Source organism: Poecilia latipinna, unplaced genomic scaffold (genome assembly GCF_001443285.1).
Source record: "Poecilia latipinna isolate Pla-1442-1.1 unplaced genomic scaffold, P_latipinna-1.0 Scaffold2628, whole genome shotgun sequence".
In the NCBI taxonomy this organism is placed as follows: Eukaryota; Metazoa; Chordata; class Actinopteri; order Cyprinodontiformes; family Poeciliidae; genus Poecilia; species Poecilia latipinna.
This window is the reverse complement of record NW_015115244.1, coordinates 54,966-66,989: the sequence shown is the minus strand read 5'-3', so window position 1 is coordinate 66,989 and position 12,024 is coordinate 54,966. Positions and strand designations below refer to the sequence as shown.

General features: G+C 37.3%; 1 protein-coding gene across 1 annotated transcript in view; it reads right to left on the bottom strand.

The window, feature by feature from the left end:
- Positions 1 to 8,162: 8,162 nt before the first annotated feature.
- Positions 8,163 to 12,024, bottom strand: part of vps35 (VPS35 retromer complex component) — a 36,148-nt gene continuing 32,286 nt past the window's right edge. Inside the window, exon 15 of the mRNA XM_015020659.1 lies at positions 8,163 to 8,885. Within this exon, the coding sequence (XP_014876145.1) occupies positions 8,706 to 8,885 (180 nt within the window). The 3' untranslated portion in view covers positions 8,163 to 8,705. The remainder of the gene's footprint in view (positions 8,886 to 12,024) is intronic.

The following is a 12,024-nucleotide window of genomic DNA, read 5'->3' as shown; positions in this document are numbered from 1 at the left end:
TTATACTTTCATATCATGGTGGGGGCCACGAGACATTGTCCCGTGGGCCGTAATTGGCCCACGGGCCGTGAGAATGAGACCTCTGCTCTGTATGAAGGGCTATTTTTTAACAGACTCACTTTTTATGGCAGATGGCACAAAATAAAGCTGCAGGTACCAACAAGGGCGTAGATCCCATCTCATTATTGGGGGGAACCATAAACAGGAAAATTTCTTAAGACCAATTTTGTGGGGGTCGGCAAAGTTACAGTGAAAAGTAACGTAAAATGTGGTTTAAAAAGTTTTTAAACCACATTCAAGCTGCAGGATCAAAAATGATCCTACTTAGAAAAACGTGTTTTTTTTAATCAGCCTATTGAGAAAAAAAAAACATTCAAATGTTGCTTAGATATGAATTTTGTTCAGTCTCAATGATCTAATCTCTGCTACATTTTTACAAAAATGTAAGGTTCTAAATAAAAAAGCTTTAATGAGTAACTATTAAAATTCCCCATAAACAATGATTTATTGAAATGGCTCCCAATTCAAGTTATGGGCTGTTTAAATTATAACTTGTTAAGTTGCTTTATTTTTAACCCTTTTTTAATTTTGGCACATCCTGAATGACTGAGAACAAATAAGTAAATAGAAATTAATATCTGGGAAGTATCATAACTTACACATAACACTTAACACTTAAAGCACCAGGGTTTATATAGAAAAATATTCAGATTTTATTTTGTGGTTTTAAACGCTCTGTATTGAAGATAATGAGAAATAAATAACTTTCTTTTTTTTCTATCTGCTCTCGGCTCCCACACTCTGAGCTGGTCCACTTGCTCAGCTCCTCCCTCCTGTTTCAAACTCTTCTAATTAACTAAAACTTAAAGAGTTAAATATGAATGAGATGTTTGCTACCTTTGACAAAAAAAGCTTAAGTCTATGAAAGCAGTGTAGCAGTTTTGCTAATGAGCAACTCATGATTCAGTCAAAGTAAGAAAATAACGAACTGCAATCTGATCTTTATTGTTAATGTGTTTCTTCTTATTGAGTAGTGAAAGGAAATAAAATGTTTACATGTCTTTTGTTTTAAGTATTTACTTACTGGAGTTGCTCCTCCTACACTTTGGACTGAACCATTGTTCTAATAATGGTAGGGGGGGCCTAAAAATTAATTCTTATTTTTTCCTGAGATAAATGGCAGATTTAGTTTGTTCTTGGTTTGTTTTGCCTTTTCATATTGATATTATTTAAATGTAAATGTTTCTTCAGTGATTTTTTTTTTTTTGGGCAGGGGGACAATTTTAGACTTTTCCAATATTGAGGGGGTCTGGATCCCCCCCGGAGATTTACGCCTATGGGTACCAACTGCTCAATGGCTTCCATCTTGTCCTCACTCGCCATGAGGTTGATTGCGGCCTCATGCCAGGCTGCAATCACTCCCCAGCCTGGGCTACATATGACCAGCACCACTTGTTTTAAATTCCATACACCATTAACTAAAATTGGGTTGAGATAGACAGACAGTCTGCACCGTTCTCAATCTGGAAATCCAGCCACCAGCTTGAATGCTTTACGCCATGTGTTTGGTGAGGTGAACCTTACCTGTAATAGCTGGTGAAGGACATTCACTGAATTTTGCATTTAGAAGTTTTCTGCTGATAAATACATAACCACATGGACAGGACTTGCAGGCAACTGGAATCTGTAAAAAAAAAATGCAGATTTTTACATAATGCTAATATTAAACGATGTTTTCATGATGCTCAAGAGGGATTGAAAATATATGCCACCAGCAAAACAGGTACACAATTTTTACTGTAATTTACAAATGCATTTGTCTTTTTTTTAGGCCCTAGCAGCAAAAGGGCTGCGAAGGTCCAGTCAATTACATTTGTTTTCCTGAAAATTAATTGCCGTTTTAGAGGCCCACACATATACAAAAATTCACCAAACTTTATAAATGAGTGAAATTTACATACACCATGTGTTGCACAAAAGAATGCAGTATAAAAATAGGTTAACAGCACCGCTGGGGCAACTTTCAAAACCCTGTTTGGTGCCCTTTCCAAGACTTACCCCAAAAGTTTCAACAACAAATAGGAAGCCAGCCATCTTGAATAGAATTTGCAATTTTGGTTTCAATTGATCCGTTTCAAATTAAGTCAGCATGACCTTAGAGCACGGGGGATTAAAATTAGTAGAAATTATAAATTTCTGAGCATGTTATAATACAATAAATGTTTTTATAAGTCGTACAAAGAAAGTGACAAAAGGTACAAAACCTTTGATTCGCTCTTTTCAGGTCCCTAAGAAAAGATCAGTGGTCAAATTTTGACATCACACTAGACCGCTCTGAGTAGGAAGTGTAATGTTTTACTTTGAAAAGTCTACGTTTGACCAAATAGTTGCATAAATAAATATTTAAGCAAATATTTATGCAGTATACACCAAAATACTCCATAAATATATAAGCATATTCCAAATATTTGCATAAATGAATATTTATGCAGTATTTGCATAAGTATTGGTAGATCACTAGAGCTTAGAGTAAAGCTAAACTCACCATTAGTGAGTTTAGTGAGGCTGATTGTTTTAATTGCTAGAAGCATTAAAACAATCAGCACCAAACCATATTTATTTTCACCTAGGATTATGAAATTTGGTAAACATGTAACTTCTCAAGAATTACAAAAAAAGTCTCTTGGAACACTGGCCCCATCGCAGAGGAAGTTGGCCAATTTTGGATGAAAACCACCTTTTGTCTCTTTTCAACACATTTGAGTATACTTCTTCTAGAGTTTTCCAGTTAGAGACTTCTAAATGAGTTGTATTGTTTTGAAATATTGGCAATCAAGAGTTACTATCTTTTGTTGTTTCAAAGCATGTGGGTGTTGTCAAGCCTCAAAATCTGACTCTCACCATCGCAGGATCACATTAACTCTTTATTGTTCACTCTTTGGTTGGAGCCAGTAGTTTATCATTGATCCTCATTCTCTGATGGTATAACCTAGGATAACACGATGTGACAATCTACCAAATACTAAATGTTCACTGGTGATAAAATTGCACAGTCACAAAAGAGAAAAGAAGAGTTGCAACACTTTGGGACCTGCATTTCTGCTGTTCTAATGAAACTGTGCACATATAAACAAAATGCATTTTGTGAATTAACATTTTTTTAAAATGCAACTTAAATGTGTCATTATTTGGACTGTTGCCAACAAGAAGGCTATGACAAATAGAAAAACGTGTCACTCACTGTATATGAAAGCATAGCATGCATCTCACCAACATATAAAGAAACCCAAAGGGGCGAGGATCCAGATTTCTCTCCAACAGACAACTTAATTAGATTGCATTTAAATCCCTTAGAACTGTAAACATCAGACAACCTACCGAGGTTTTGATCCAACTTTGTCCTCCTGATAAATTATACAGTAATTATCCAGAACAAATTTTATATTTTTCTTTCTCCCCAGCAATGGTGAACTTGCTCTTGGCTGAGAAAGAAATCAGAACTAGATATTCTGTTGTACACAAACTGACCTGTTGGTCACATTCAGGACAGGATTTAGTTGCCATTTTAACCTTCTTTGTTTTGTGGGCCGACATGGTCCTTCAGTTCCGCAGACGCACGAAGAGCCGAAGTCAGACCTCTGAGTCGCGTGGACCGGTACCGGATCAGACCTGATGATCCCGCAGTAACACCGAGCCATGCAGTTGAAAAATGTTATCTTAGACTGAGGCTTCGTCTGCTTCCAGGATCATGATCAATTTCTTTTTCTTCTTCTAGTGTCTTAATACAAATGTGATACCAACTATAATGTGCAATAGTTCCACCTGCTGGACTACATGGGTACGGAGCCCTCCAGGGGACATGGGGAAAACTTTTTTCTTTTGCGTTCCCTCGCAAAAATCTACTGATCAGTTCATGCGGCATAATTGATACTGTAAGCCTCTTACGGTGGCCGCCGTACTTTATGCTTTAATATAAAGTTATGTAAGGGTTTTCCATGTAATATCTCGTTGTGAAATATCTGACGTTTTATATCTTTTTCTTTAGTATAGAAAGGCACCACAAACCTATCATATAAACAGAAACTTTCCGTAAGTAGGAAAGAAATAAAAATACATCCAAACTATTTGGACTATTTCTGAGTTATTATTGCGGGGTAATGAATCATCTGACAGTTTTGATCGTGTCTCTATTGTGTTGGTTGTCTGAATGGTTTAAAGTGCTGCTTTCAGTGCTGTTCCATCTTTGACTTGACAGACATAAACATGCAGTAAATAAATCGTTTTCCACCAAATAGTTAATAATAAACACGTTTTGACTGAGGCTCTGTAACAGCAATATGAATGAAATAAGTAATTATTGATATGACAGGAGCAGCGGCTTTGACACCTGGTGGTGGGCGTGTCGATGTGGGTGTGACGTCATCAAGTATGAATGGGAAGGAGTGGTGGTGCTGGCTGTGTGTGTGAGGAAGCGGGTGATCAGTCCTCGCCAAGTTTGGAGCATGATAATAAAAATGGAGTTAACAGATAATTGTGACAGAACAAAGAAGAGGTTTGGAGTTGATCGATACACAGACAGATAAGATTCCCCAAGTTAACCCAGTGCGGCCGACTACCACCATTAGTTTGCCCTGTTTTATAATAATAAAACGTGTTTAGGATTGTGACCTTAGGTACAGCTTTAGATCCTCTTTTTACCAGATCACACAGATAAGTTTGTAAAAATGGACAGAGGCACTGCTGCAGATTAACAGTTTATTGAATTCACAAATATTTTATGAGCAAAAATAGTCAATTTATTTTATTATACCAAGTGACCACACTAAAAGTGGGAGTCTATGCTGGCCCTGATCCTTAAAGCTGAAAAATAATTAAAACCCAATTAGATAAAATTTTGACTGTTTGGGGGAGGAATAATAAAGAAGACAAATACAACTAAATGCACTTAAGTGTTCCCCAACAAAAGCACATTCACACAAAAATCCCTAATGAATACAAAGGAAAAGAAAAAAAACTCCCCTTCCACTAGTCTCCTCAGTAAAATAAAACAGCCTAGGACCCAGGGACAGCATAGGTCCAGTTTAAAACTAGCCAGAGGGCTGCAGCAGAAACTCCCTTTCCCTAAACAAAACCCCCAAAAAGAAAAGTTCTTTTTTATCAACAATAACCATCTAAAAATAAGTAAAACAAAAAATTGAAATTGAAACAAATCAAAAACTGAAACAGTAGCAGGCCAACCTACACACAAAAGAAATCAAGTTAGACAAGAACATTAACCAGCCAGATAAATCATAAGAAACCCTTACCTTCTCTAAAGTGAAACCAGTAAACGGTGCTCTTGACATCACTCTCTAAAGGGCGTTTCCTACGACAATCAGTGGCAGAATCAAACATAAATTCTGAACTCACTTCATGATCAATGTTAAACGTACCTTTGCACGAGTCATCAGCCTGCATCCTATCTCCTCAGCGATCTACCCGCTTTTAAATGTAAATGCTGATTACCTGTCTCCTTAACAAGCCAGGTGCGCTCTGTCACAGCGTCTTCCATATATGGACTAGAGGAATATGCCCCGGCTACATTATTATTAATTCTTTGGTGCAAAAAACGGATTTAAAGTCGATTTATTTACTGCATGTTTATGTCTGTCAAGTCAAAGATGGAACAGCACTGAAAGCAGCCCTTTAAACCATTCAGACAACCAACACAATAGAGACACAATCAAAACAGTCAGATGACTGATTACCCTGCTATAATAATAACTCATAAATAGTCCAAATTAAGATGTATTTATATTTCTTTCCTATTTACGGAAAGTTGCTGTTTATATCATAAGTTTGTGGAACTGATCAGTGATTATTGCGAGGGAACGCAAAAGAAAAAAGTTTTCCCCATGTCCCTTTGAGGGCTCCATACAAGGGGGTTCGAAACTTCTCAGGAAACAATTGATTTTTCCCCTCTAAACTTGTGTTTTTCAAAAAAATGTATGTTTTATTTATTGCTGACCTGTTCAATGCTTTTTAAGCTCAGTGTTTTCTAGTTAATATGCATGAAACAAAACAAATGCAGGCAGAATGCAGTGATCATACAAGCTTACAGTGTTTTCCGGTTACTCAAGCGTCTAAAGACCTGTGCTTAGAAGTTTAGTTTTTAGTAATACTTTTATTTTTTCCTGTTTTTATTCCTCAATATTCTCGCCAAATGTCTTTCTGTTCTTAGCAGAAAGAAGGAGCATCCAGCATGGCATTCTGGTAATGTAGCCAATCTACATTGGGTTCCACCTGAAGTAGTTCCTGCAATCTGACTGGTTGATTTGCTATTTACCAAGCAGCTGGTAAGTACTTCTGTAGCTCTGTGTTCAGTTAGGCAACAGGATCTGAATTTTGTTTCACTGTTGGTAGTGGTTTTACAGTACCGTGTTCTAGCTCCATTAGCATTTCCAGCAGCAATAGCTCCAATAGCACTGCTTGTCTTTGACGTTTCTCCCAGCAATCATGATGAATCATGATAACCTTTTTCAGGGCTTCAGTTTTTGCTTTGAGCTGTGTCCGGTTCGGCATCAGCTGTGTTCGGAGTGGTGGCAACAGTGACACCGGACTTTGTTACCACCGACATGGACCAGACCTGCATGGGTCCGGTCGGATCAGTGATGTCAATACCGCAGGCAATACAGCTCCTGTTAGCATCTCAAAGAGCATCCAGCTCTTCCTGTCTCAGCGGCAGCACAGCATTTATTTTTAGCTCATTAAGGTAGCGATCACCTTAACGCTACCTTAACGTTGGCTGTTAGAGCCTTTGTTGGTTTTGCTGGGATAAATGGCACAAAGTGTTGTGGAGAAATGTCCAGGGTCCAGATTAGGTCCTTCGTTGTTTTCCAAAACAGAACACCTGTTCACACAGTGACCAGAGGTGAGTGTCATTCATTGTTTCATTTACGAAGCTGAAGGCAGCAGAAAAACATCAGCTCCTACGGCCAACTCTGTCCTCTTCCTCTGTTTGCTCCTCCTCTTCATCACCTCTTGTTATTTCTACGTTCCGATCGTTTTCAGTGCGCTGCGGTTCAAATTAAAAAGGCTTAAACATTTTTTGGCTGGAGGAGCCAGGACGTTGGACCATTAGTCATTTACCCAGAATGCATTGCAGTGTGGAAAAACATGGCAACATTCCTGTGAAAATATTTTAAAATTTATAAAAACTAAATAACCTACAGTATTATTACTGTATTGTTTTTACATTTAAAATAAATATTTCCCAAATAAGGGCTATTTTTTTAAATAAATAACCATGGTTCCTTTTAATCAAATATGAATGTAAACTTTGCTATACTGCTTTTGATGTTGAAGGTTGGGGTTGTTTTTTTGAGTACTGGCATTTTATTTGCATCATTGTTGATTGATGCCACACGACTATCATTATTGCAACACTTTGCACACACCTGATATTGCTAATATTTTTTAAGCTTTTTTCTTAGTCTCTTGTGAAATTATATTAAGGTAAATTAATCACAAAATTAGCATCAAACTACAAAGATTGATACTTTAGCTAGCCAACATTACCATCCGTGTTAATATAAATTAGTTCAATGTTTTATGAGCAGTTTAATGCTCAAGATGCCTTGGTGACCCAAAGTGGGACATCCTTATTTGTTCTTTTTTATTCTCAGTATCCACGTCTGTGTAAAGGTAATTTCCATAAAACTTGGCAAGGATTTGGTTTTAATTTAAAATTTCTTTGTCATTTCTATATACCTTTTCACTGTAAGGTATGTAGAACAAGTGATATGCAGTTTGTATATACACTTTACCTTCAGTACCATTTTGGTCCCAATGACTTCCATTCTAACCATGTATCAATCAATAATGTGTTTTAAACACATTCTAATGGTAAAATAATCAGCCTTGCCTAATGATGAACAACAAAAATGAACATGTTCAGAAGCTCACAGTTCTAGGAAAAACGTAACCAACCAAACTGGTTTTAGTTCATGAACTACACAGCTCAAATTACAGAGATTTGACTGACTGAAAGAACTTTAGTTTGAGGCAACCTAGAACAGGTCATTACTACTGGTTAGCTAAAAAAGAAAAAGCACAAGTACAGGGGAACAAGAGCAAGGACATTTTCTACATTTAATTAGTTTATTTATTACAAACAATAATCATGCAGTGTTTCTTATTTATTAACTCATTGTTCAAATGTTTGATTACATTTTAATTGAAAACCTGTAAATTGGAATCTTTTCCTTGGAGCAAAAACATTTTATGTGTTGTAGTTTGAAAGAACATTTTGTGCTACAGGCACGTTCTAAATAACCAAAAAAGCTGTGAAATTGTACATTTTAGAAGACCACAGTTCAATTCGGTAGATAATTTCTCACAGCAACAGGCATTAAACGTATACGGCCTGTGTCCAGCTGTCAGACTATCAGCTAGGAGGAATGAGAATTTTAGCATTACTGACATGCTTATTTACTGATCTAACCAGCTGCACAAAAATATATATTTGAGAAAGTAATGAGTAAATAAAACAAAGGAAAATACAATAACACGAAAGACTGAGTGATTTAGCTCTCCTCTACGTTTCTGTTTATTTCTGGCCTACCTGATGCTTCTCAGTGAGTGCGTGTGCAGATGCATGTCACAATATGATAGCGATACATTTTCATAGCTCCCTGAAATGTAACAGAGGGCAAACTTTACTGGTTTCAAAGGACCAATCCCTCGTATGCAGGTCCCTCGGACTCTGGAGACTCTCTCTGCAGACGGAGATGTTCCAACGTGTTGTTGAAATGTTTGTTGATCTGCTCCGTTTCTTCACTTGCCTCCAGGTTAGGAAGATCTTCCCTGATCTTTTGGATCAACTGGTTTAGTACCTGCAGAGTCACCTGCATGGAGAGGAACAACATTAGTATTTCATTGAACACAGGAGGTTTGAATTGTTTCCAGGTTCACATGATTTAAGCTGTTTAGCAGAAGCATGGTGGAGTTCAGAAAACTGAAACCCAAACCTGACTGGCTGCAACAAAATATCAACAGTTAATGGTGTGAAGTTCCTCAAGCTGCTCTGTACACCTGCTCAGCTAACAGATGAGAACCAAAGATAAAGCAGACCACATCCAGAAGGAATCAAGAAAGGGATTCAAATTGATTCCAACATGTATTCAGAAGACAGTAACTCAACATAGTTTTTAATTTTAGAGTGTATTCAGCAGGCCAAAAAAAGGAACTAAAACCAATTTTTTTCTAGAAGGCGTCTCACTGATGCTCTCCGGTAAAAGAGAATGTCTAAATGCCCCATTAACTGTCCCCTAAACTGAAGCAGCCCCTCGCTGTGCAACCCTGCAGTTGAACACTGAAAACGCACAGACTATTTATGATGCTGCTTTTACGACTTCAGTTTGGCATAGACAATCAATGCCTGAAGGCAACGCGCACACACACGTTTGTGTGGCTGTCTTTGTGGGGACTTTCCATTGACTTCCATTCATTTCTACAGCCTTAACTACTTACCCTTATCCTAACCCATATATACCTAAACAAAACTCAATTCACACCTTGTAACCCCAAAAGCAGCATTTTTGGGTCAAAACAGCATTTTTGGGTCAGCGTTTTCTGGGTCCCCACAAGGCATTAAAAAAGTACACACACACACACACACACACACACACACACACAGGGCTGCAGTAAGGCACTCCACCTATAACACCATGGTGTGCGAGAAAACCTTAACTTTAAAGATGGATTAACTCAAATTACATGTAGACTAAGACTATTCACATCAATGAATCACTATGGTGATGTCACTATGGTGATGTAACCGTCACTGACAGTTACACCTCCATTTCTCCCTCCTCTCAACCCTCACCTCTTCTGTCAGTTTCATAAGCAGCAGGAAAACACAAGGCTGGAGGTTCAAATGTTTCTACAAATGTCTCCAACAGCTGACTGGATCACATTTTTTATCTACTTTCTGTGATTCACAATATTAAATGTAGTATCTCTTAGATATACTTTTACACATCTGGTCTAATTCACAACTAAAATCCATCTCATCCTTGGATCAATGCCATACTAGCCAGAATTCTATTGATAAAGTGATCTTTAATCTCAATGGGATTTTCCTGGTGAAATAAAGGTTTGATAACATAAAATAAATACAGTGCAGTTTAAGCAAAGCATGTTAAAACGTTAAACCATCTGAGCTGATTACATGTAATCAGTTTGTAGAAGGAAATCAGGCCAGTTGCATTTTAGTCTTTGGCTTTGCCAAGCATCAGGTGGAGAGGAGCCACTATAGGTTTGAGTTTTTTAATGGGTCTGCAACATTTTCTCTCATGAAATAATCGCTATAACTTTAATAGGCTTTAATTTTCATTAATAGACAATTATGTACATTTCTCAAGTTCTATTCTGTTTCTTCTGATGCTTAGGAAAACACTTGCATGTAATTTCCAGTTTCAGGTTGTTTTCACACCGGATAGACTGTTTGATTGGGGACTAAAATTGCAACATTTGCTACATTTTCAGAACTGTAGTTCAAATTTACACTGCAGTGTGACAAACGACCCAAACTAACTGAAAAACCTCTTCGCCCTGTTGCCTGTGGTGGCACTGCACCAAGACCTACTGAAGAAATCGACACAAAACCTCTGAAGAAGACCAGTGCAACTTCCTTCTTCACAAAAAGTCAACAAAAACAGATTTTAGCGTAGGTTTCCTACAGTAGGAATTTCTCCATTTATATACATTACTGGTTTGGACATGGCCTATAAGCCGCTAACGCTAGCAACGCTCCTGCAGGCGCCATTACTGACGCGGTGAGTCTGTCCACAAAACCAAACTGTTCCAATGCAGGATGAACATGAGTGTCACAAAAAATGATCGCAGCGCCTTTATTTCTTACCCGATTTCTATAAACATGGCTTAAATTTACTGATCTCAAGGCTTTCATCATTTAATTTCTTAGAACGGTCATTGTCTTGGTTTAAATCATATTTGAAAGATCGTGAACAATCTGTTGTCATTAATAACAGTAAATCTTCGGCAAAATGGTAACAGGGATTCCACAAGGAACCATCTTAGGTCCGGTCCTTTTTAGTTTGTATGTTAACAGTCTTCCTGAAATTTGTCCTGAAGTCAATCTGCAAATGTATGCTGATGACACCATTGTTTACACATCGGACAAAAGCGGTATTGTTGTCAGTGAAAAACTTCAGAACAGTCTGCAGAGATTATCAACATGGCTAAAGGATTCTTGCTTAACTCTCAATACAAAGAAAACAAAGTGATTTGCTTTTCAATCAAGAAAACATCATTACAGTCCTTGAATATTCAGATCAATGGGGACCCTATTGAACAATATCACAAGAAAAATATTTAGGAATAATTCTGGATGCTCAGTTAAATTTTAGGAGCCATGTTGATAAAATCTGCAAAACTATTAGATCGAATACAAATTGTTTTAAAATTATTAGACACTGTTTGACACTTCACTGTGCAGAGATATTTTTGAATTCACTGATCCTCACATTTTACCTACGGAGCTACTGTCTGGTCTCAGACTAGTCAAACTATAGTTTGACTAGTCTGACCATTAGCAAGTCAAACCATTAGCAAGTCTGTATAATCAAGCCTTAAAGGTTTTACATCAAAAGCCGATTAGATTCCACCACCTGGCTAAATTTGGCATTTTGGATTTTACAAATTTTCTAAATTATAACGTTTTAAAATTGATTTTTAAGTGTTTAAATGGACTTGCGAATACACCATCAAGTGACTGCATACAGAGACTGCAAGGCAATAGCAGATCTATCAGAGCAGCTTTGGATGGAAATTGTAAGGTCCCATTTTGAAGAACCACTTTTGCTCAAAGTGTGAGAGGATCTACAGTTTGGAACTCACTTCCTGTTCATTTAAAGTCTGTAACCAGTTTTAGAATGTTCAAAAATCAAACAAAACTCTGGTTATGTCAAAAACAGAACGGTACCCATTTTTGATGTTTTACATTTTTCTGTTTGCATACAT